Source organism: Cornus florida, unplaced genomic scaffold (genome assembly GCF_030987335.1).
Source record: "Cornus florida cultivar Cherokee Brave unplaced genomic scaffold, ASM3098733v1 CherokeeBrave_3.0.0_Hap2_Chr11, whole genome shotgun sequence".
In the NCBI taxonomy this organism is placed as follows: domain Eukaryota; kingdom Viridiplantae; phylum Streptophyta; class Magnoliopsida; order Cornales; family Cornaceae; genus Cornus; species Cornus florida.
Window position 1 is genome coordinate 111,177,553 of NW_026775581.1, and position 25,761 is coordinate 111,203,313.

At 38.0% G+C, this 25,761-nt stretch overlaps 4 protein-coding genes and 1 pseudogene across 4 annotated transcripts; 3 read left to right on the forward strand and 2 right to left on the reverse strand.

Annotated features, from left to right (window-relative positions):
• Nucleotides 1–1,363: 1,363 nt before the first annotated feature.
• LOC132286769 (uncharacterized) lies at nucleotides 1,364–4,484 on the reverse strand. The gene is made up of 2 exons (XM_059789154.1): nucleotides 2,570–4,484; nucleotides 1,364–2,467 (listed from the first exon to the last, which is right to left on the reverse strand). The coding sequence occupies exons 1-2, from the start codon at nucleotides 3,902–3,904 to the stop codon at nucleotides 1,652–1,654; spliced, it is 2,151 nt and encodes a 716-aa protein (XP_059645137.1). The 5' UTR covers nucleotides 3,905–4,484; the 3' UTR covers nucleotides 1,364–1,651.
• A 2,598-nt stretch (nucleotides 4,485–7,082) lies between these two features.
• On the reverse strand, nucleotides 7,083–8,069 carry LOC132281852 (cytosolic sulfotransferase 16-like). Its single transcript, XM_059783515.1, has one exon. The coding sequence runs from the start codon at nucleotides 8,067–8,069 to the stop codon at nucleotides 7,083–7,085; it is 987 nt and encodes a 328-aa protein (XP_059639498.1).
• Nucleotides 8,070–11,271: 3,202 nt separating this feature from the next.
• Nucleotides 11,272–14,567, forward strand: LOC132285693 (flavonol 3-sulfotransferase-like; annotated as a pseudogene).
• Nucleotides 14,568–21,011: 6,444 nt separating this feature from the next.
• On the forward strand, nucleotides 21,012–21,842 carry LOC132281853 (cytosolic sulfotransferase 12-like). The gene has a single exon (XM_059783516.1). It carries the CDS (start codon nucleotides 21,012–21,014, stop codon nucleotides 21,840–21,842), a length of 831 nt encoding a protein of 276 aa, XP_059639499.1.
• Nucleotides 21,843–23,344: 1,502 nt separating this feature from the next.
• LOC132281854 (flavonol 3-sulfotransferase-like) lies at nucleotides 23,345–24,334 on the forward strand. The gene has a single exon (XM_059783518.1). The coding sequence runs from the start codon at nucleotides 23,345–23,347 to the stop codon at nucleotides 24,332–24,334; it is 990 nt and encodes a 329-aa protein (XP_059639501.1).
• Nucleotides 24,335–25,761: the final 1,427 nt, after the last annotated feature.

The following is a 25,761-nucleotide window of genomic DNA, read 5'->3' on the forward strand; positions in this document are numbered from 1 at the left end:
GTGTTCCCAGAACAATAGTCATGGACAATGGCACAAACCTCGACAGCAGGCAAGTAAGAAAGCTGCTGGAGGAGTATGGAATCAACCAGAAGTTGGCTGCAGTAAGTCATCCTCAGGCTAACGGACAAGCAGAAATCACAAACAGAACCATTTTCGCCTGCATTAAGAAGAAGCTGGAAGATCATAAGGGGAAGTGGTTGGATGAACTCCCGAACGTTCTATGGGCTTACAGAACCACCCCAAGGCGGCCGACTGGGGAGAGCCCGTTCGCGATGGCGTATGGTACCGAAGCAGTTATACCGGTTGAGCATTTAGTCCCCACTATCAGAAGCTTAGCATGGAGTCGAGATCAGAACGACAAGATGTTAAGATTGAACCTCGACATGATAGACGAAAGGAGGGACGCAGCGGCTATAAGGCTAGCATCGTATCAGCAAGTGCTGGCGAATAGTCACAATAAGAGAGTAAAACACAGGGATTTTGCCCCGGGCGATCTGGTTCTGAAAAGAAAGGTGGGGATGGTCAAAAAAATGATGCCACCCTGGGAAGGCCCATACAGAATTGCAGAAATCATTGGCAAAGGGGCATATACGTTGGAAACCATGGCGGGAAAGTTGGTCAACAAGCCCTGGAACGCCACGTCTCTGAAGAGGTACTATCAATAGAAGCTAAGTTCTGGTTTTAATTGGATGTTATTTGTTGTTAATCAAATACATATGAATGAGCAAGTTACCGGAATTTACAAAAAAGAAGAGAAGAATTTTCTTTTCCAATGGTCTACTATAAAAATTGAAAGCCAAGTGGCAAGTGGCATTCTAGCCGAGCGCCAGGCACTTAAGCAAGATAAGTGGCAGCTGGCACTATAAGCCGAACGCCAGACACTTGCTAAAAATTGAAAGCCAAGTGGCAAGTGGCATTCTAGCCGAGCGCCAGGCACTTAAGCAAGATAAGTGGCAGTTGGCACTATAAGCCGAACGCCAGACACTTGCTAAAAATTGAAAGCCAAGTGGCAAGTGGCATTCTAGCCGAGCGCCAGGTACTTAAGCAAGATAAGTGGCAGCTGGCACTATAAGCCGAACGCCAGACACTTGCTAAAAATTGAAAGCCAAGTGGCAAGTGGCATTCTAGCCGAGCGCCAGGCACTTAAGCAAGATAAGTGGCAGCTGGCACTATAAGCCGAACGCCAGACACTTGCTAAAAATTGAAAGCCAAGTGGCAAGTGGCATTCTAGCCGAGCGCCAGGCACTTAAGCAAGATAAGTGGCAGCTGGCACTATAAGCCGAACGCCAGACACTTGCTAAAAATTGAAAGCCAAGTGGCAAGTGGCATTCTAGCCGAGCGCCAGGCACTTAAGCAAGATAAGTGGCAGCTGGCACTATAAGCCGAACGCCAGACACTTGCTAAAAATTTAAAGCCAAGTGGCAAGTGGCATTCTAGCCGAGCGCCAGGCACTTGCCGTACAAACACACAGCAAAACTAATATAAAAAGAAAAAGAGAGAAAAGATATACATGTACTGAAGATAAGTTGAACAGAGCACAACACATAGAGAAAAAGAGTTCGGCCATTTCATTAATATTGAACATTTAGTTTACAAAAGAGAGGTGTCCATCATTACAAGAAGATATGAACTGGAAGAATTCGAAGGAGCCCTAGCTAGACGCCTCAGTACCAACAGCATCCTGGTCCTGCCGACTCGCCTCCTCGGCCCCATCAGCCGCCTCACCTTCATGAGGTGGGGAATCCAGGTGAATAACTGAGTCGTTCGGCTGGGGTTCAGCGTCAGCAGTGGCTACAGAGGGAGCCACGGTTGACGATTGGGGAGCGGTCAGTGGCAGAGCGGTAGGAGGAGCTGTGATGATCCTTGAGGATGCGATGTCCTGGCACTCATCAAATATACGCTCCGCTTCGGTGGGTTCTGGGTCGACATAGACCCCCAGAGGCTCGATCCCCAGATCCTTGTCTACCTCATCCGGAGTGGAGCTGGTCTGTCCCTCATCCGGAACCCGGTCGGCGAAGCCTTCCCGGAATCCTTGAGCATACCGAAGAGCACCGACCCTGGAGAACCGAGCATGAAGGGCCAGCATCCCACCACCCACTCTGCTGATAACGTCGATCAGAGCGGTACGCTCGTCCAGAGCTCTTTTTTCAAAAGCCATCCGAGCAGACTGTTCATCAGCTAGAAGACGTTGGAGTTCTGCCTTCTCTTCTCTGAGTGATTCCTGCTCAGTCTGCCAGACGCTCTTCTCGAGCTGGAGGGCGTCCTTCTCATCCTGAAGGGAATCATTCTCCTTTTTCAGGACATCTCTCTCTTGCTCGGCTTTGTCAAGCCGAACCAGCACCTCGGTATTCTTCATGGCAAGGAGGTCGTTCTCTTTATTAGCCACCTCCAGGCTGTCAGAATACTTTCGGGCCCTGGCGTTCCCCATTTCCACCTGCTTCTGCATGGCCATCATCCCAAACAATGTCTGCATAGGTGCACAATAAGAACGGTTAAACCAATAGTCAGAACGGGAGAAGGCAAGACCAAGTAATATAAGAGAATTCATGAGTTAGAAAATAAAAGTCACCTCCATAGCAGATTGGGGAAAGCGACTGAACACGTCCTTCTGGGAAAGGCCCTTTGCCGCCTCAATGTCCTTCGGAGTCCACATGCTCCTGTAGTAGGCCATAGCGGTCTGGCCATCCTTCAGCATGGTCTCGTTCGGTTTCACGAACGTCCCATCCGTTCGAGTGTACCGAGGGGCCCATGGCGGCAAGCTGGGGATAGAAGGGGGGCCTGAAGCAGAAGCAGAGCCACCAGCTGCAGGAGGCCCAGAGTGAGAAGGAGCTCTGATCGCTCGGTGCAAGAGAGTACCCGGCCCAGAGACTCGGGTCCTTCTAATAAGAGGCTCCTCCTCAGGGTCGATTTCACTGTCAGGATGAGGCCTTTTGCCTCGCTCTTTGTCCCGACCGCCCCCCGCAGCAGCAGGAGCTATGGTAGCTGGGGAGGGCGCGTTCTGGTTGGCCGCAGGGGCGCTGGCAGCAGGGTTAGTAGCCACTGCGCTCGGGACAGTGTCAGATATGGTGGCTGAAGAAGAAGCCGACGCTGGAGAGGAGGTCGCCCCAACAGCAGGAATGACTGGGGGAGTATTTTTCCTCCTGCCAAAAGAGGGAATCTGCAGTCTGCTCATATTGTAGCCGAGTGATGAGAGCGCAAAGAGGTTGTCTGAAGTGAGGAGATCCGAGCAGGAAGGAATATCGTTCAGAACGTATCTCTTCAAGTAGTTAATCCTATCCCTGCAAACACTGTAGCTCAAGTCATCACAAGGTATTCCCAAGGAGCGGCATAAGTAAGTGCAAAAACGAGGAACGCATGTTTCACAGGGGCAGTCGTGTTTATGGGATTTGAATTTTTTATAGGAGGAGACAGAGCAGACACCAAAGGCGCTCGGGATAGGGTAATCCTCTGCAGCCGGCGAAGACCAAGCCCCACTAATACCCACTATGCTATCCCTCCAACCCTTTTCAGATTTTATTGTGTCAGTGCATATGGACATCTTCTCGAACGGGTAGAGGTGGTAGAAGGGCTCGTTAGTACGGATCTTACTGACCTTATAGCACAGAAGGAGGTCTATGAGGTCAAGGTCCAGATTTCTGTCACGCATCAATAAGAGCATAACAGATATGATCCTAAAGAAGTTGGGGTTGACCTGCAGAGGGGATATCCCCAATCTGTTGAAGACGTAACTAAAGAAAGGGTGCAGAGGGAACCTAACAACATTCAGTTGAAGGTTTGTGAATAAGACTTCGCCGGGCAGGAGGCCGGCGCCGGTCGTAATATTAACGTCTTGGGGGCAAACCCTAACTACGATGTTGTCAGGAAGCCTAAGTCTCATACGAAGGACACCCAGATCTACAACCATGGTGGAAGTGCAAGAAGAATCTAAAAGAGGGAAAATGGAAGCCTGCCGAAAGTAAAAAGAACGAAACTAACCTCGGAGGACTGCAAGATCGCTGGGAGAATGACTCTCGAAGGATTTCACCGGAAAAGGCTTGGCACAGTTCTAGAAAGAGGGAGATTTGGCTGATGATGGAGACGGTAAAGGGAAGTGAAGTGGAATTCGAGAGCATTATATAGGCAAGGGGGCCCGAGGGCCGAAGCGTCGGGAAGGCAAGAAATCCCTCGAACCCCGGAACATTGATTCTGGATCTGACCGTTCGCTCCCCCACGTGGTTATCTCGAGCCGTCAGCGTCATGATGAGACGCCATCAATAATTACCCCTTATTAAATAAGGGGCAATTATGGGGGCAGTTGAGGAGGCCCTGGATGACATGGGCCAGGTCCGACTCGCAAAACACAACCTTCAGTCCGAACAGCTGGGTCAGCCCATAAAAGGACACTGCCATATGGGCCGAGCGGGAGTAAGCCCATCAAGAGTGACCAGGGCTTACTGAGGAATAGGCCCAGGTCCAGCAATTAGTAAATATCTTGTAAATATCTTGTAAATATCTATAAATAGGAGTTGGAATGAAGAGGATGGGGATCTTGATTCGGGTTGGGGTGTAAGAATTCTAGAGAGAGAAAGAATAGAAGGAGTTTCTTGCATCTTCAATTATTTTCATATATATATATATATAATAAATCTAATTTAATAATAAATTATTATATGTAAAGGTATATTAGTAACTTCACACTTAATAAAGGTGGGGCTGAGTGGGTTTATCCCATCTCCGCCCCCTAACGAGAATTCATAATTTGCCTCTATTTCTATCCTCATTTAGCTAAAAAAAACCCATCCTCATTATATATGAGACGAAGCGGGGCGAGACTACGGCGGAGATAGGAAATTTGCCATCCCTATATTCAATGTCCTTTTCACCAGAAAAACCAGTTCAAGAAATCCAACCCTATCTCCGCATGCAGCATGGCTGGTCATCAGTGAAGGGGTAGTGACAAGACCAATATATACAAATTTTAGATGTGGCCCCCGTGGTTGTCTTTTGTACATATCTGTGACGATTGTTACATTATAAAAAAATAAAAAATCTTTTAGAATGGTGGGCCCCATTGTTCGAACATAAAATTAAAACGAGTTGGGCAACTGCGTTTGACATAATTTAAAGGGATAAATATGTAATTTACCCTAAATTAAATGATGGACATCATGCGCGAGTGTAATTTACCTAAATTAAATTATGGACATCATGCACTTTCGAACAACATTAAAACGCCACTAATAAATAATTCAAAAATTCAATGTCCTTTTCACCAGTAAAACCTGTTCAAGAATTTCAACCCTATCTCCACATGCAGCATGGCTGGTAGTGACTAGACCAACATATACAATAATATATTCCTCTTCCTTCAAAAAATTCAGTACCCTTTGGCAATAATAAACCATCCCTACCACCTTGACTATTCAAAATTGGCTCTCTCTCTAGACTATCCAATGGTTGTAAGAGTCCCGTAACATGGAAAGACGTCAAATTTAAAATACTAAAATGATCTGTACTTATTTAAATGAAGTCTAAGAGAGGTTTTATGCAAATTTTTCTTTAAAAAATGTATATAATTGAAAATTTTAAAGACTTAAATACCCATCGATAAAACTATCTCATCTTTTAAAATTATTTTTCATTGATAAGATTAAAATTAATACAAATAATTTACTCGGAATAGTGTTGTTAATAATTATGTTAAAAAAGTTATATAAATGGATTATATTTTGGATTATATTTGAATAAAAAAAGAAAACTATTCGATGCACTATAAGAAAATGAAAATACCTTGGAACATTTTTCAAAATTTTCTTAAATTTCTGTTTTAAAAAAATAAAATAAAAAAGAAAATAAGACATAAAATGAAAGTCATTTTAAAGAAAACTTAAAAGTTTTATTAAGGGGCATTTTTGTCATTATAACACTACTTTAATGGTGTGTATTTTTTTTAAAAAAAAGTATATGTCTATTTTTAAACAAATTAAAAAGAAAAAGAAAACTTAATATGAAAATCATTTTTAAAGAAAAATCTATTAATGGACATTTTAGTCATTATAACCCACTTTAATGGTGTACCTCAATCCCATCTATCCACATTAATTTATTGGGCAATTATAATATTTCTATTGGTGTCAACTAGGGATGGTAGGGTGGGATGGGGATCTCATTCCCCATTCTCATCCCTGGCCAAAAATTTCACTCCCATCCCCGTTAAAAATTTCAGTCCCACCCCCATCCCTGTCCCGCCCCGCCCCCGACTAGGTTCTCTTGATTCTCAATATCACAGTTCCAGGATTAAAAAAAAAAAAAATCGCAGCTCCATTTGTTAATCCATGCTTCAAAAGTTGTGTTCATCAATGCTTTTCTAACCAAGAAATTAAAATTAATAAAAACTAAATAAATAAATGCACAATATAATTCTCAAAAAAATATATATATATAGCAGATAAATTGTTTAAAAAAAATCTAGATTTATATAAGTATGAAGGCGGCATGGAATATAAATAATATTTAATAGTACATATTATATATACTATTATATTATGATGCATATTATATGTAATATCATAATGGTATACATAATAAATATATTTCAGACACGTTAGGTAAGGTTCTCTCTCGTGCTCATATTTTTAGAGAGAGAAACTCATATGAAGCCCTAATTGCAAGTGTGTTCAAAGTCAATGGCGGTCGTGGTTAGACTATGTTATCTCTTTTTAGTAAATATATTTGATTTGTAATTTTTTTTTCTTTTTTCTAAAGGTGATAGGAATAAAACACAAACTCAAGACTTGGTCAAAGACGCATCAAAGATTATTCCAGAAATTTCTCACCCTTGTAACAAACAAAACCAATCAAACACATGGCAGTAAGATAAGCATAAGTTCTTAGAAATGTTCATAAGGGAACGAGTAATGCATGCATATAAAAGAAGAAATTCGCTCACAAAAAAAAAAAAAAAGGGAAAGAAAAAAGCTTGATAAAACAACCAATCACAACAAAACATCTCTCACAACAAATTAATAAAAATCTCACAACAAATTAACAAAAATCAAAGTCTTACCCTGTGATGCTAATTAAGCATGAAGGCACAACAAATATCAAGCCAAATCCTTCAACTTGTCGTTAGTGATTTGATCCATACGTTTTATCATCTCACTTGTCAAGTAGTTCTTCGAATCGCCAACCTTACCTTGCCTGAAAAATGTGCTGTTTGGTATCGTGACTGGAGCACCTTCATTGTAAGATCCAATCTTATTCACCTCCAAATTGCTCATATTCTCAAAGCTACACAATTCTACTATTTTACCCACCACGCCTTCACTCTCTTCCTCTGAGGAAAAAGGGTGGCCTAAGAACTCTGCCAATCTCTTAGCAATAACAAATGGTTCACTCTTCATGTCCTCGTATTTTAAGAAGAGCACTCTATCGGGGCATTCCACACTTGCTCTCCAATACCCTAACACATGATCCCAAAATGGTCCATATGGTGAGACCCCTCTACAGAATTGGTCAAATGCCTCTTCTATGGATAGGACTGGTTGTTCTTTGAGTCTGAGCTTACATACAAAGTTCCACAAAGAAACAAACGTGTCCTTTGAGTCACGGAACACGTAAACAATGCGACAACCAGAGTCTCTTATGGATTTTGGCAGTGAAGTATAAGGAACATGGGTAGCCAAGAGAGGAAGGTCAAGATTCGAAGTTGGGTTTTCACTTGCATACATCTCCACGGTGGGTACACAACCATGAGAGTTTGTTGTGAGCAAAGGGTGGTTATGAAAATCATAGCGCTTTCGATTTGATATTGCAAAAAGAAGGGCCTTAAACCAAGTGGCGCCACATTTCGGATGGGTGGCCAGAAAAACATGTGTAGCTCGAGCCTTGAAGTGTTGCTGGATGGTTATGGTTCCTTGAAGGGCCTTTGTAGGATACCAAAAGCCTTCATAGAGGTGAAGACTCTCATTTATCCATTCTTTTTCTCTAGGCAGGGTTGAGACCAATTCTATATATTTTTGGTAGGTTTCTTCATGATTATTGTTGTCTTTGAGGGAATCAGAGTTTTGAGTAGGGAATGAGGCTGCCATAGACCTAGAGAAAGGATGGAATGTATGTATATGTTGGAGAAGAAAATTAAACGTCATTTATAGATGATAATGAAGGAAATTGAAAATGAGAGATTGAATTTGTTAGAAATTTGTCTAAAATTCATTTATGACATGGCAAAAATCTATTGATTACTTGTTATGGGATTTGGTAATTGGCTAGACTGATGTGGGTTTTGGTCATTGGATGAGAGACTCGTGCTTTGAATGGTAAAAAGAAAAGCCAATGAGAATGAATGTGCTCGCTGTCAAATTAATTATGCGTGCTAGACGTAAAAGAATGACTTTGTCGCTGAATGCGTATGCAATGTAAGGCGGCAAGGAAATATATAGTAAAGGCCAAGAAATGGGGTGTAGATGAGATATAAATGGTTGACTTAAAAGGCAGTGGTTTTCCCTTTGGCTGAAGACTGGTTTTGGTTGCGTGATGATCATCCGAGAACCATCCGAGCAAGAGAGAGACAATATTCGGATCAAGATAAAATATTAGTTTTGTGTACGTGAGAAAAAAAAAAAAAAAAAAAAATTTGTGTGTACAATCTTGAAGGTAGAGTTGAAGTTTGCCTTTGGGTGAATTTTCTTCTTTATATAAATCATATATTATTTAAGTATTTATTGAGAGTATTGTGTTGAGTTTGCTTTGTTGGTAAGTGAGTGGTGTGAGAAGAGAGATTATTGTAAAAAAGAACTAAAACGTTTTTCATTTTATAATCTTCTTCTTTATAGTAATACAATTCATCATTATCCGTGAAAAGTGAAATCGTTTTCTCTTCAACTCCATTAAACGACATAAGTCACAAAAAGTGCTAGTTGACATAACGACCCATTAATGTTGTTCTTGTAATACTTGCACCAATCTCTTTCTAAACTCATTACGTAATTCTTTTCCCGCTGGAAGTCGCATTGTAGTACTTTATAAAAGTTCATTCGGTGAATTACGTACACATCGTATATGTACTTCAAATAGTATTTGATAGGAATACGTCCTCTTTACTAGTTTCTTACAAAAGTTATAAAATAACAATTTCATAATACAGATTTTATAATCATCCTGTCTGCAGTCGAAACAAATTCTCTTTTTCTTGTGACATGCACGAGTCATGGCTCATGTGGAGATAGAACTGAATTTTTTGAACAGATTTTACTGGTGAAAAGGATATTGAATTATTGAATGATTTCTAAGCAATGGCCATGATGCTCTCATCAAATCTCATCTAAATGAATATTTTGATTTCAACTTTCAGAAGACTTAATTTATAAATTTTTTTTATTATTATTAAAAATAATAATAATAATAATTTAGGTGATTTCAATTGGTGTGATAAAAGGGTATTCCATCACTCTCTAACAAGTTGTTTACAGAGTTCTTTATATTAAAAATAACAGCTAGTGTGTTCGGCTACTTGTCCACGTACATATAATTATTCATGTACGTGTAAGGTAAAAGAAAAAGTCACCTCCACAATAAGATATAAAGAAATAGCTAAATAGCTAAGGTAATCAGTTGGTTGAAACTAGTGAGAAAATAAAATTTAGAGAAAGAACTACCTATAAATCTGATGTTTTTCTTCTCTAACGTATACTTTCATTAAGGTAAAAGAAAAAGTCACCTCCACAATAAGATATAAAGAAATAGCTAAGGTAATCGGTTGGTTGAAACTAGTGAGAAAATAAAATTTAGGGAAAGAACTACCTATAAATCTGATGTTTTTCTTCTCTAAAGTATACTTTCATTCTTCTCTGATCCATGGCAGCCTCATTCCTGACTTCGAAATAGCATAAAAAAAAAAAAGAGGACATATGAGTCTCATCTGAACGTGACATTAAATTTGTTAAAATAATTTCTTAAATTCTTTTTTTTGACCTTTGTGTTTTTCAAGAATAATAATAATATTTTTTTTTTCATAATTTATTCAAACTTGAATATAAGTTATTCTTATCTTTTCTCGTAACTAATGTTATTATTATTATTATTATTATTATTATTATTATTATTTTCTCACGTTTTTCCAAACAAACAAAGTTAAGCCCAATAGGAATAGAGTTACAAGTTGGACTGGCCCAATCCAGCCTAGTCTCAACCCAATCTCAACTCGAATCGGATTGGGTTGGGCTAACCCGAATTGTACCTAACATGGGTTATGGTAAAAACCCAGCCCGAATATTTTCAAACCGATCAGGTCGGGTTGACAAGTTGAGTTTTTTTTTTTTTTTTTTTTTTAAATAATAATAATAATTTTAGCTTTTTTTTGAAAATTTATATCTATATATATATATATATATATATATATATATACATATTAGATTATATTATTATTAAAAAACAAAAATTTTTTAGGGCAAATCGTTTCAGAATGTCTGCCAGAATCAAAAGTTCAAAACCCACATCGGCATATCATTTCGAATTGTCCATAAAATCAAAACCCATATCTTTCAGTTTCCATTGCCCACTGTTCCAGTTTGGGTTCGCCGTTCGCAAAGTTTCAACTGCTGTCTCTCAACTCTCAAGCTTGCCCCCCTCTCATCTCTCAAGCTTCGCCCATGAACGTCGGCAGAAAGAGAGAGAGAAAGAGAAAGAAAAAGAAGAGAGAGAAAGAGAAAGAAGAAAGAAAAAAATAATAATAATAAAAAAATAAAAAATAAAAATTAAGCCCCCCTCTCAACTTTCAAAGCTTGCCCCCCTCGCAACCCTCAAACTTCGCCCATGGACAACGGCAAAGAGAAAGAAGAGAGAGGAGAGAGAAAAGATAAAAAAATAAAATTTGGGTTTTGGGTTGGGTTCGGGTTGAGCCCGAGCCCAACCTAAACATGAATCCGATTTATGAATATAAGTCCCAATTTTAAAATTTTTGAGTTGGACTTAGGTTAGGCTGGGTTAATCCGCCCAAGTTGCAGCCTAACTGAGGAGATAACATAGCAGGGAAGCCCGACCCAATCACAAAACCATATTTCAAACAGTGTCGTCAGAAGCGATTTTTCTCACAATAGACCAGAGAGAGAGTAAAGATTTCTCTGATTGAAGTTGAAGATAGGGTTCGATCATACAATATATATTGAATTGGCAGATCGAGAGCCAATTGAGGTTCGAAAATCTCTTCGATTGTGTTGTACACCAAAGCAGAAGTAAGGCTGAGTTTGCAGATTAGGAAGGATCTTTCTTTCTGCAGTGATGAGCAGCCCTAAGCCTAGGTTAGTTTTTATCTCTTCATCAATTTACATGAATATATATATATATATATATATAACGTAGTGGTCCATGTTTTTCCTCTGCAACGCATGCATTAATTCATCTTTCTCTTCATGGAAGCCTCAATCCCCTCCCAAAAGTCTTATTCTAGCAAAGACAACGAACATGAAGAAGCTCACAGTACCGAGACTTACCAAAAATATATGGAGTTGATCTCAACCCTTCCTAGGGAAAAAGGTTGGATAACTGAACATCTCCACCACTATCAAGGCTTTTGGTACTCCAAACCAGTGCTTCAAGGTATAGTTACCTTGCAGCAACACTTGGAGACTTGTAGTCCGACTGATGTTCTCTTAATCACGAATCCAAAATCCGGCACCACTTGGTTTAAGGCCCTTCTTTTCGCTATAATGAACCGGAACCTCTACGATTTTGATACCCACCCTTTGCTCACAAAAAACCCACATGAATGTGTACCCTTCTTGGAGATGTATGCAAATGAACACCCAACTAATTCCAACCCTGACCTTCCTCTCTTGTCTACACATATTCCTTATACATCACTGCCCAAATCCATACTAGACTCTGCTTGTTGTCGCATTGTTTATGTGTTTCGTGACCCAAATGACATGTTTGTTTCTTTTTGGCACTTTGTAAGTATTATGTTTTTCTTTTTGGCACTTTGTAAGTATTATCAGACCCAAAGAAATGCCATTCCTATCCATAGAAGAGGCATTTGAGCAATTCTGTAGAGGGGTCTCACCCTATGGACCATTTTGGGATCATGTGTTAGGGTATTGGAGAGCAAGTGTGGAATGCCCCGATAGAGTGTTGTTCTTAAAATATGAGGACATGAAGAGTGAACCCTTTGTTATTGCAAAGAGAGAGGCAGAGTTCTCAGGCCGCCCTTTTTCGTTAGAGGAAGAGAATGAAGGTGTGGTGGGTAAAATAGTAGAGTTGTGTAGCTTTGAGAATCTGATCAATTTGGAGGTGAATAAGATTGGATCTTATAAAAAAGGCATACCAGCTGTGGTCCCAAACAGTACATTTTTCAGGCAAGGTAAGGTTGGTGATTCGAAGAACTACTTAACAACGGAGATGGTAAGGCGTATAGATCAAATCACAAACGACAAGTTGAAGGATTTGGTTTGACATTACTTGTTCCTAGCTTGCATACTTGGCATCGCAGGGTAAGACTTTGATTTGTGTTCTGTGCGAGAGATGTGTTGTACATTGTGCTTGGCTGTTTAATTTGTTAAGTATTTCTAGCAGATCCTCCGGAAGTATCATATGTGTGCGCACGCTCGTGTTGGGGGCGTTGAAAAATAATTATTGTGTTAATTTTTATAACTAGTGTAACATCAGTTACCATTTGTTGTTGAAAATTTGTGTTTATTGATGCAATTCTATTTTTTTTTTGGTGAATAAGTGAATAAATTACCTATAGGAAATATATACTAGTAGGGCATACCCTAGGCAACAACCCACAACATTGAGTGAGCGAATTATTTTTTTATCTTTTTGGCGATTTCTACTTGAGTAGCATAGCTCCGGAAGAACCAACAAAATTAGCCGGCCATCCTTGGATCTTGTTTGAATGAAGACAGGTGATTAATTACCTCACCAAAGATGTAGCTTAGCTAACAGAAACATTAGTTGAGACTTGTCTTCTCTTTCCCAACTTAACATTAATTGCGATTGTCTTCATTTAACCAACCTAAGTACTATAAAGCATTCTCAATGTTCAAGCCAAATTCAACTAACTTTCAGACCCTTCTACCTTCCTCCTCTTTTGCTACCAAGTCAAGATCCTTCTCTTCACAGGAAGCCTCTTTCCCTACCAAAATGAGTCACATAACTATAAAATGTGAGGAAACATAAAATTCCCCCAAAACCCAAATGAAATACAGACATAATATCAACCCTTCCTAGAGAAAATGGCTGGAGAGCCTCTAATTCTCTCTACCAGTACCAAGGCTTTTGGTACCCTTCCTTGTTACTAGAACCAATCATGTCAGCTCAATAACACTTCAAGGCTCAACTCGCAGATTTAATCGTCTGCAGTGCTCCAAAATCAGGTACAACTTGGCTTAAGGCCTTGACTTTTGCCATCACAACTAGAAATCAATTCAATGAATCCACAAATCCTTTACTCACCACCATACCCCATGTAATGACCTTGTGGGTTGGTGTGCCGTGGGTGGGTGCGAGAGACACTATCAGGTTACTACACTGGCGAGTTACGGGTGCACAATCCCACATTGCCTGGGAAAGAAAAATGTGAAGTGCTTATATGTAGGTATATCACTTCAATTGGTATAAGGCCTTTTAGGGTAAAACCCAAGAGCAAAACCGTGAAGGCCAGGCCCAAAGCGGACAATATCTTACCATGTGGTGAGTGAGTCGTTACAAATGGTATGATGTTGTCAAAAACCCGATTTACCGGCCTCCGAAGCTTCCCCTTTTGGCCACCCACCTTCCCAATAGATTATGGTTGTAAAATTCTTTATATATGCAGGGATCCAAAGGATACATTTGTTTCTCTATGGCACTCTGCATGCAAGTTGGGACCTAAAGATGCACAATACCTTCCATTGGAAAAGGCATTTGAGCAGTTTTGTAAAGGCATAACTGCTTATGGACCATATTGGGACCATGCCTTGGATATTGGAAAGCAAGCTTGAATGTCCTGAGAGGGTATTATTTTTGAAATATGAAGATATGAAGAGAGATGCATTGTTTCATGTAAAGAGATTGGCTGGCTATACTGGTCAACCATTTTCCATGCAGGAAGAGATGGAAGGTGTGCCACAAAGAATTACAGAGTTGTGTAGTTTTGAGCATATGAGCAATTTGGAGGTGAATAAGAGTGGGAAGCATGGTCCCAATTCGCCTATGGCGATCGATAACAGCAATTATTTCAGAAAAGGGAAGGTTGGGGATTGGAAGAATCATCTAACAGTAGAGATGATAGAGCTTTTGGATTAGATTACAGAACAAAAGTTAGGTAGTTCTGGTTTGACATTTCATGTGTCATCAAGTTCATAAGGAGTTACAAGACTGAAGGCCTTCTTGCTCTAACAAAATTTTAAATTGTGTTTTTCGCTCTCACTATCTGTGATGGTGCCTCTGTTTATCCTTTTTGTGAGGAACAAAATAAGAAATTTCATAAAATTGGAATAAGACGAAAATTTTCCATCCCTTTTCCCTTCTAATTAGTGATATTTTATACTACTTTTGAAAACCAAAAGACAAATCGAATAAATTGGCTGAAAAAAAAAAAAAAAAGGAAACAGTTCCTCTGCAGTGTATCTCTCGCGTGGATTCCATAGGCCTCAATCTTGCAGTCAGCTTCTATCACATCATCATCTTGTTAAACTCCACATTGAAATTTCTATTACAACATAATTCTTAAGTGAAGATAACAACATGGTTGAAGTTGGACCACAATATTGAGTACTGCAAAGTTGGGAGACAGATTTTGCTGGAGAGGATCTCAATCCCAAAAAAATATATATATATAGATTGATATCATCACATAATATTGCCAAGGAATGTGATTTTTTACTAGCTTTTATATAATTACAGTCAATCTAATATTTATTATAGTGATGTTCGACTAGCTTTTACATCTCTACCATCATGTTTTGGGGAGTTCTCTTAATCTCAAGTGGACTAAAATCTGTTGACTACAAAGGTCTTGATTGAAAAGGTAATAAGCAGAATAAGGAATTGGATTAGCAGGTATTTTTGTCTTTTTGCAGAGAGGTTACAGCTTATCAAATCAGTGCTGTCACAGACCTTTGTAGTCAACAAAAATACATGATGGTATTGTGCATACATGATGGTTTTGCAGAGAGGTTACAGAATAAGGAATTGGATTAGCACTGCTGTGTAGCATGCTGGTGTTCTGGACATCTAAATTCGTTCTTCCTATATGCAATCTAAATGAGCTCAACAGCATTCTAAGGAGGTTTCTATGGAAAGGGCAAAAACTCAAGAAAGGTGGTGCAAAGGTAGCATGGACAATTCTATGCACACCAAACATCGAATAAAGTTGCTATCATGAAACAACAATGGCAAGCTTTAAGCCTTTATCTACAGAAAGTTCATCATTATGGGCACAATGGGTCAGAACTTACCTGATGAAAGGTAGATCCGTTTGGCTTCTGAAGATTCCACAACAGTGCTCTTGGAATTGGCGCAAGCTCCTCCAACTCAGGCATGCCATCAAGCCCCTTGTCTAAGTAGAAATTGGTAATGTTCTGAATTCAAATTTCTGGTTTGACGACCGGCACTCATTAGGTCATTTGAACAGTTTTTTCACTTGAGAGCAAGTTCATAACTCTTCCTTTGAGCTAAATACAAAAGTCAGTGCTTTCATTAATGGCTTCTCATGGAATCCGCATCCTTCTCTCTTAAACATGATCCCTCAGCTTAACAACCCAAATGTTTAACCATTGTTGGTCTTGGATAGGAAAGACCATGTCAAATGTTAAATTCTCACACTGTCAAATTTCTTTCCATGGACTCACCTCACTTGGTTCTCCCCTTGTATACCAAAGCATAACTTCATCATTCGGCTTGCAATCCACCAAAATCTCCAACCAATCTATGATTGAAAGCCTGTTGCTTCTTGGCACATACCCAACTTGTGTGTCCTCTGTTCCACCACCTATCCCGAATCCCACAACCACATTTTCTTTCAATGTCCATTTGTATCTCCCATTTGGAACTTTATACAAACAGGTTGTGCATTCTACACTCGTCCCTCATCATGGAGTGCTTTCATTGCCTGGGATTGTCAGTTATGGAAGAAGAAAGCTAATCCAAAAACAAATAATTGCCATGGAGCGTAACAGAAGACACTTCAAAGGCCAATCACTCTCTGCAAATGCTGTGCTAAATCAAACAATTGCCTCCATCCGAGATAAGGCAAGATGCATTATGGTTGAACGGGAGGTCCCAGGTACTTTCATCCGTCCACCACGGATGCCACCTGATTGAATTCATCCATGGCTCTACTGCGAAGCTGAATTGTGCACTACAACGGCTAGTTTTGGAATTGGTATCATTTTGGGTTGGGTTGGTCTTTTGACTTGGGTTTAAGCTTCTGGCCTTTTGGTTTCCCTTGGCCCAATAATTTCGGTCTGTACATTTATTTATTTTATATATATAATCACACTTACCCCTATATATATATATGTATATATACATATATACTGTATTATTATGAAAAATTCCATAAATTAGATATCCGTATATTTTAGAAGTAAAGTCATAAAACCTGATCTACTATTAAATTGGTTAAAAAAAGAAAAAACCTCACGTACTATTAAATTGGTTAAAAAAAGAAAAAACCTCACGTAAATTAAATAGGTTCAACAAAACTCATTAAACTATGAAATAAAAATTTTGAACTTATTATTTAATGTTAAATTAAAACTTGAAAATTATATTTTTAAGACATCATTTTACCCCAAACCCTGATCCACCGTTAATTAGGCTATGAAATATTTTGACCTTATTATTTAATAGTATTGCATTAAAACTTAAAATTATATTTTTAAGTGGTAATTTTACTTGTCATCAACACGACGTGGGGACCCTTTTTACCTATAAAAAAAAAAAGAAAAAAGAAAAAAAGAAAAAAAGAAAAAAAAGAAAAACCCACGACCGGCGGAGGGGACATCATCCCTTGGGGTTGGAAGTGAGAACGAAGAACATGAAGGGATATACAAGAGAGGAAAGAAAAGAAAGAATTAAGAGAGAAGAAAAGAAAGGAAATAAAATAATAGCTATAATTTGTATTTATGTTAAAAAAAAAAAAAAAAAAAAGCCTAATATTCTTGTTTGGATAAAACAAAGGGGAGAAAAGAAAGGAAAAGATAATAATCAAATTACTGTATTACCCTTTTATGTATAATATAAATAAAATAGTTTGTTTTCAAAACTTAAATTACTTGTAATTTGATTGAATTACCCTTTTAAATTACTTATATTATACAAAATCCTTAAAATTTAATCCTGACAAGATGAAATATTTGTAATTTGAAACGTCAAATTGGCCAAGGATGTCACTAACATTCTAATAATCCAATTATGGATCCTAAAGTTCTATTAAACATGGATTTAATTTAGATTAAGGGGCCCAAATCCATATCCACAAACAAAAATTCAAAATAAAGACATTTTATTATTATTATTATTTATTTTACCATCTTCTTGTTCTCTCTATACAGAGAATTTATGCTTTGTTAAATTTAAATGGATAATTAATATATAAAAAGTGTAATGATATATACTTTTGATCACATGCATTACATGTGCTTAATTCTTAAATAATATATGTGTGTATATATATAATATATCACCTACGGGTATTTTTGGCCATGACAAGTCACGAATCCGTAATAAAAAATTGAAAATTCAATAGAAACAAGGCCTTCAATCTTGTTCCAAAAAGTGATAAAGTGATTCTGACTTGCAGACGGGAGAGAAGAGGAGATAGAGATATAAATTTTGTGCATAGAATTTTGAAGGTTAATTTTATTTTTTTTTTAAATTTTATCTAAATGGTTTTTCTTTTAAATCTTCTCAATATTTAAAATTGAAACGATTTAGTTGAAGAGATTTGGAAGGATAAGTTATCCCCCAAATTCTTCCCAATTCTTTCTTTTTTCTTCTATTCTCTTCATTCAAATACACTTAACATTATCATTTCTTATTTTTTTTCTTTCCAAATCCCTCTACATCCAAACCAAGCCGAAGAGAGGCAAAACAAGAATCCATCTGCGGTGCCCACATGCTGGTTGTTGATTGATTTTGGTTTTGAATTGAGATTTTGGTGGCTGCCGCCGGCATCAACGAAGCAGATGATCGAAGACCAAAAACAGAGCTTCAACCGTTTGATTGAGTTTAACATCTGCGAATGAGACGATTGAATTTGGGAGTAAATCGCTTTGAGATACCAAGATCATCGCCGCCGTGAGGCAAGTCGCAGCACTGTTGCCTTAATCCCAAACCTCACTGCCACCCCCGCCGTAAATCACGCTGCCGACGTAATCGCCGAAAATTAGTACGGCAAACTGTTTGGGATCAGGCCAAGCCATTTTGGTAAATTTCTTGACGGCGATCCACCATCGATTTCGTAATCGGCTATTGTACACAGCACTTGAGTCTCTTTCACAACTCTCTAAGACGATGAACTCCGACCTGAAGTCGTTGGTGGCAGCCTTCAACAGTTCAACTCAGACTCAGAATAGGCCAGATGCCGCCGTCACCGTTGCAAAGAGCAGTTTTTTTTTTTTTTTAGCAAGTCCTGTATTTTAGAAAGAGAGGGTGTTGAGGATATTTTTGTAATTTTATAAGAATAATTTTTAATTTAATATTAAATCTTAAGAAAAATTTTGTCATTTCACACTAATATGGACTAATTTGATTTAATTTTAGTTGGATTTTGTTTTTACACCAATTTGATAACAGAGGGGAGTTGTGATTTTACCCATATAATTAACAAACATATAAATATATATAGATATATAATATATATAATTGTTGTAATAACTTTTTGAAAGATGAATTTTGACAAGGGTGGCCATCACATGTGTTTCCAATGCATCGACAACCAGCCTTTGCAGGGCGTATTTTAAACATGGGAAGCCTTTGTGTGATATTTTCCTGTAGGAGAAGCCAACCATCAGATTCTGACAATTGGGGCTGATTCTTGTGCTGCTAAATCACAACCACAACATATAGATTGAATGATTCGATGACTCTGAAAGCCGACCCAATTTGGCTCAATTAGTTACTTGGTGAAAATGAAAGGGGTGCGTGTGTATGTGTGTGTGTGTGTGTGTATATATATATATGGATAAGTTTGTATAGATTGAAAGCTGTAAATGCTGCCAAACGCCATCAATGGCAAAATTTTACACTGTCAAGCGTTGGAACTCAGGTCACACCATATAAGTATTAACTTAATCTAGTAAAATATGTATATGAGATAAGTATGTATATCTTATAAGCTATGCTTTTTACACATGATTTCTTTACTGGAATCAATTATGTGGCTAGCTTAATTAGCTAGGTCCTAACTCCTAACACTCCAAAACAAAAGGTCCACTAATTTATTTGCTAATTTGGAAAAAAAAAAACGATTGTCGCACAACTAGAAATACATGCAGTTTTAACATGATGAGTCTGTTTCTCAATATATATACACAAATAAATAAAGACAAAAATTCTTCCATTCTTGTTCATTCATGCATAGTACAACCACGTGAAAAAACAGTGTCCAATAATAATCTGAAAAAAAGGGAAAAGAACCCTTTACATGGATATGAATAGGAACCTGCAACTGGTAGAACTTAAATAGGAACAGGCAACTAGTAGAGCTTAAATTGTATATGAAAACAAAGGAGCAGAAACAAACAATTTGGACAGAAGATATGGTATCGCGACCCATGAGACTACATATAGAATTAATCAGATTATCATATTCTACTTTTGGCAAAATTCTAGCTGGAAAAAAAGAAAAAAACTGGCCATCAATTTTATATTCAAATTGTTTGGTTCTCAATCGAAAAACACGAATAAAGTAGTTGTATAAGGACCTCAAAGGGATAGTCGTTCAAGTAAAGCCAAAAATTAGTGCAAATTAAGGAGGTGTTGGATTAAGAAATGGTGAAAATTATTGAAAATATTATCTAGTACAGTATAACAAAAGAGTGCACAGAGACAAACCAATAGAGATGACCCACAACGATAGGATGAGTTAAACATACGTTTCAATAAGGAAGAAACTAACACTAGAGTATGAGATCAGCAACTTGGAATGCACCCATAATGTCTAAATAGGATTTTTGATTGTATATATCACGCCTTCATGATACGTACACTTTCTATAATATTTTTGGAAAGACTGGAATTTTTTTTTATGAGTTTATGTGATCGATGACCTGCCATTGTGGCTATCTCCATATATAATTTTGTTGAAAGAAAACAATAAATTGCCCTAATAGGCTGATTTTTTAGACCAATTTAAAAGGCGGACTTAGAAATGTCAAGCAATTGTATTTTTATCCAACCACCAAGGGCTGTAGTCTAGGGTTCAAGTCTTATAAGGACAAAGTGGGTGTGTGCGTGATTGTATTTCTTAGTAAGTTAAAAATTTATATATATATATATATATATATATATCCAAACCTCTCACTTACATAATCTATATATCTGCAATTCCTTCACGACCAGAGAAGGATTTCATACTGTACGAAATATTTTTTTATAGCATACACTCAATGGAAGAAAATATTTTGTGCAAGGCACAATGAAAATCAGGCTGCAATGTGGAATGAAAATCACACATATAGAATATTTCCTCTAAGTAGAAAAACCACTTGAAATGTAAACTGCCTGCAAGTTATACCTCAATTATGTGTTTCCTTGTGACTCAGCAAAATGAAAATCCTACTCTAGCTGATAATTTAAATTTACAGCACTAGCTCACGGGCTTTCATTCTTGATGTGTTTTAAATGATAAATGTGGATCCCACTTGAAGGGAAGTCTTTGGTTAGTGTTTTAGGCCTAACTTATCGGATCAAATATCATTTCGGATAACTGAGAGTAAAAGCGAACAAATCAACTTTCTCAAATCTGCCCTATATATAAAGGTGTCCTTACCCACTACAAAGCACAAGCATTCTCTTAGTTCTTGTCCATACAGAACTTTCTCTCCATGGCAACTTCCTTTTCTTCTCAGCAAATCCACAATCCCAAGACCAACTATGAAAAAGAAAGAGAGGAAGACTATGAAGCAACATACCAAAAGTACAGTGAGGCACTCCAAACCCTTCCAAAAGAGAGAGGCTGGATAACTGAACATCTAGTTCAGTACCAAGGCTACTGGTTAAGCCCCAAGTCTGCCCTAAAAGGAGTCTTGTTGGTGCAACATCACTTCAAGGCTCGACCTACCAATATCTTCCTGTCTGCAAACATGAAATGTGGCACCACATGGATCCGAACCCTGATGTTCGCCACCATGAACCGGTCCCGTTATGACTTCTCCTCCCAGTCCCACCCTTTGCTTAACACTGGCCCTCATGGCTGTTTCCCCTTCTTAGATGCCTCTATATATCAAAACTATCCCATAAATACCAACCTTGATGCTCTTCCTTCGCCTCGGCTCTTTGCTACTCACATTCCATACACTTTGTTACCACAAAGTGTGACATCTTCTGGCTGCAAGTTTGTTTACATATGGCGTGATCCAAAAGATGTGCTTACTTCTCTTGGTCACTTCTCGGAAAGAACAAAACACAAAGAAGTGACATCCCTTTCACTAAAAGAAGCATTTGAGATGTTCTGTGAGGGCGTCTCACACTATGGACCCTTTTGGGATCATGTGTTGGAGTATTGGAAAGCAAGCCTTGAATTGCCTGAAAAGTTTCTGTTCCTTAGGTATGAGGATTTGAAGAAAGAACCCTCCATTTATCTTAAGAAGTTGGCTGAATTCATGTGCAACCTTTCTCATTGGAGGAGAGGAGAGATGGGGTGGTGCAAGAAATAGTTACGCTATGTAGTTTTGAGAATTTGAGCAATTTGGAGGTGAATAAGACTGGTGTGCAATGGTTCAGCAATGAACTTGTGGTTGATAACTGCAAGTTCTTCAGGAAAGGTAAGGTTGGTGATTGGCAGAATTATCTAACAGATGAAATGAAAGAGCGACTAGATCATATCACAAAGCAAAAGTTCAATGGTTCTGGATTGAACTTTGGTGTCTCCCCAAAATAGAAAACGTTGATTGCTTGTGGCAAGCCTTCCCTAGCTAGTACCTAATAATTTTTTTTTTTTTTTTTTTGATAAGTAGTACCTAATAATATGATCTTGTCAAAGTTCAATGGTCCGGATTGAACTTTGCTGTATCCCCAAAATAATAAGTGCTGATTGCTTGTGGCAAGGCTGGCCTATGTCTGCAGTCTGGACTAAATGAAATTACTTCTAATGTGGGATGGGTTTAGACTAGAGATGATGTTGCAGTATGTTTTCTTTCCTTTTTTATTTGTTTCTGATATGGCCTATGGCCACCTATATTTCAGTTTCTATTGTTTTGTTGATATGGCTCCCATGCCATTGTCAATTTGATGAGCTTTGCTATTGTTGCCTTATTTGTGCACATCTCTCCTTTCAATTAATATAGTTTTGAGAATAGCCCTTGTTTAAGTAGATCTTGTTGAAACTTGTACCCAATGGCTCAAAAGAACATATCTGGGACATAGAAGATCTAGTTAAGTCTACAAATGAACTGTGAAGCCTTATAACAAAGATACTTAAGTTCAGTTCTCTCTCTTGAAGGCAGCCTCAGAAGTATTTTTTCCTTTATTAAAATTGTCAAATGACATTAGAACGTGTCATATACTTGGATTGGAGTAATGTCATCCAATGGAAACACAAAAACTTGCCTAAGCCATTGTAGACACAACACCCTTGATGGGGTTGGAGTCGTCGGACCACCCTTTGTACCTGTCCTTCCTAACAGTGGGCGGACCCAGTGACATGAAATCAGATCAAGGATTGCACCCGCTTTGATACCACTTGTAATGGATCGAATGCTTGCCTTCTAACCCAAAAGTATAAGTTGTTAAATAGTGATGCCTACCACTCATACATGTCCAAAATACTTCTCATAAAAATCCGTAGTGGGACAAGAACCCCTTACACCGGCCATCCCTGGATCTTTTGTAGGCTTTTAAGCTCACTTTCTTTGGGTCAATATGAGAACCTAGTCAGCAGTAATGAAATCAACGTCTGGAAAGCATGCGAGTGGGACATTATTAGTTTGAATGAAGACAGGTGATTAATTACAACATCACCAAACATGGAGCTTAGCTAACAAAAACATTAATTGAGATTGTCTTCTTTTAACCAACCTAAGTACTATAAAGCATACTCAATGTTCAAGGCATGTAAAACTAACTTCAGAACTTTCTACCTTCGTCCCCTTTTGCTACTAAGTTTAGATCCTTCTCTTCACAAGAAGCCTCTTTCCCTACTAAAATAATTCACATACCCATGAAATGTGAGGAAAAAGAAGAGTCCTCAAAAGCCAAAATGAAATACAGTGACATAATATCAACCCTTCCTAGAGAAAATGGTTGGACAACCTCTAATTCTCTCTACCAGTACCAAGGCTTTTGGTACCCTTCCTTGTTCCTAGAATCAATCATTTCAACTCAAGAACACTTCAAGGCTCAACCCACAGATTTGATCGTGTGCAGTGCTCCAAAATCAGGTACCACTTGGCTTAAGGCCTTGACTTTTGCCATCACAACAAGAAATCAATTCAATGAATCAACAAATCCTTTACTCACCACCATACCCCATGAATGCATTCCCTTATTGGAGTATGATCTTGCCAAAAACCCGACTTACCGGCCTCCAAAGCTTCCCCTTTTGGCCACCCACCTTCCCTATACTTCCTTGCCACGATCTATACTAGCTTGTGGTTGTAAAATTCTTTATGTATGCAGGGATCCAAAGGATACATTTGTTTCTCTGTGGCACTTTGCATGCAAGTTGGGCCCTAAAGATGCACAATACCTTCCCTTGGAAAAGGCATTTGAGCAGTTTTGTAAAGGCATATCTGCTTATGGACCATATTGGGACCATGCCTTGGGATATTGGAAAGCAAGCTTGGAATGTCCTGAGAGGGTAATGTTTTTGAAATATGAAGATATGAAGAGAGATACAGTGTTTCATGTAAAGAGATTGGCCGAGTACGCAGGTCAACCATTTTCCATGGAGGAAGAGATGGAAGGTGTGCCACAAAGAATTACAGAGTTGTGTAGTTTTGAGCATATGAGCAATTTGGAGGTGAATAAAAGTGGGAAGCATCGTCCGAATTCGCCTATGGCAATCAATAATAGCATGTACTTCAGAAAAGGGATAGTTGGGGATTGGAAGAATCACCTAACAACAGAGATGATAGAGTTGTTGGATCAGATTACAGAACAGAAGTTAGGTGGTTCTGGTTTGACATTTCATGTGTCATCAAGTCCATAAGGGATTATAGGACTGAAGGCACTCCTGCTCTGACAAAATTATAACTTTTAGTGTTCTTTTGCTCTCACAATGTTTGATACTGCCTCTATTTATCATTTTTGTGAGGTGTTTATATCAATAACAAAAATAAAAATTCAATAAAATTGGAATAATTTATAAATTATTCATATCCCTCTATCCTTCAAATGAATGATATTTTACGAATAAGTTGACTAAAAAAAACAAAAAAGGAAAGAAAATATTGATATCATGGCATAATATTTCCAAGGAATGTGATTTTTTACTAGCTTTTATAAATTACATTCAATCTAGGAAAAAATATATTTTAGTGACCAAATCTGTATAAAAAATAAAAAATAAAAAAAAATGCTCATGAGGAACCATAAAATAAAATAAAGTAAAATAAGAAAGAGATAAAAAGAAATAAATAAATAAAAAGAAAAAAAAAAGAAAAAAGAAAGAAAGATAAAAATAAAAAAAATAAAAAAAAGAAGAAGGGCATTTATGGAATAAAGAAATGCCCTTCTTAAAAAAATCATGTTATTGTAAAAACTAGAAATTGCTTTTGATGATCAGACAGAGATAAAATCCGTAAAGCTTAGATTCATTAAACTCATGGAAAAGATTCACATACAGCAGCATCTATTCCCAATTTCACATCCCATATAGGAGCATTAAACATATATAAGATCCTACCTAGCTTAATTTCCATAAGAACCAACATATATATAAGCTGTCTTATCCTTCTTCCGATCTCCATTGTCTCCTCCACCTATAAGCTCAACTAAATCAAGCAACCAACATGCAAAGGAGTACGTACCCCTTTGGCTTTATCATGTTTTTTGGGTGAAATCTATCCTACATGTTGTCCAATATCGAAATTTCAGAGGTATCCCCAACTTTGTCTTTGTCAACAAACAATTCGAAATACTTAAAGATTTTTTTAAACAAGTCCGAGTCAAATAGCAAAGATTCGAAGCACTTTTTTTTTACACTATTTCGAAAACCCAAAGACTCTTTCGTATGGATATGTAAAATACAGAATTTCCAATCCTAGCAGCAAAATGAGAGAAAATCATACTTAATTTAAAGTGAGTAAACAGAATTCCATACTCTCTCATAGATACATATAGAATTCTAAAAGAAAATGAGTTTTTTAAAAAGGGCAGGTATGAAATAAATCATGAATGGTCACTTATTGACATTTGTGTAAAATTAACTTATTGAAATTGAGGATGCGGCAAGTGGCATAGGCCGGATATGGTTCGCGGGAATGAGATCGGGTCGAATGATTGAAGTAGGATCCATGCCAAAGCGCCCTGGAATGGGCCGAACCTGGAGGATCCACCGAGGAAGGTCAAGCCCATTGGAAGACCAAGTCCAGAAGGAAGAGAGCTTTCGAATATAGGCCCAATGTAATTGGTTAA

What these genes read in the sequence shown, in the direction of transcription:
- LOC132281854 (XM_059783518.1), top strand. Translation starts at nt 23,345, where the DNA reads ATGAAATGTGAGGAAAAAGAAGAGTCCTCAAAAGCCAAAATGAAATAC.
- LOC132281853 (XM_059783516.1), top strand. Translation starts at nt 21,012, where the DNA reads ATGGCAACTTCCTTTTCTTCTCAGCAAATCCACAATCCCAAGACCAAC.
- LOC132281852 (XM_059783515.1), bottom strand. Translation starts at nt 8,069, where the DNA reads ATGGCAGCCTCATTCCCTACTCAAAACTCTGATTCCCTCAAAGACAAC.
- LOC132286769 (XM_059789154.1), bottom strand. Translation starts at nt 3,904, where the DNA reads ATGGTTGTAGATCTGGGTGTCCTTCGTATGAGACTTAGGCTTCCTGAC. An exon ending in TTCCCCAATCTGCTATGGAG is followed by an intron (nt 2,468 to 2,569) that starts GTGACTTTTATT and finishes GCACCTATGCAG; the next exon opens with ACATTGTTTGGGATGATGGC.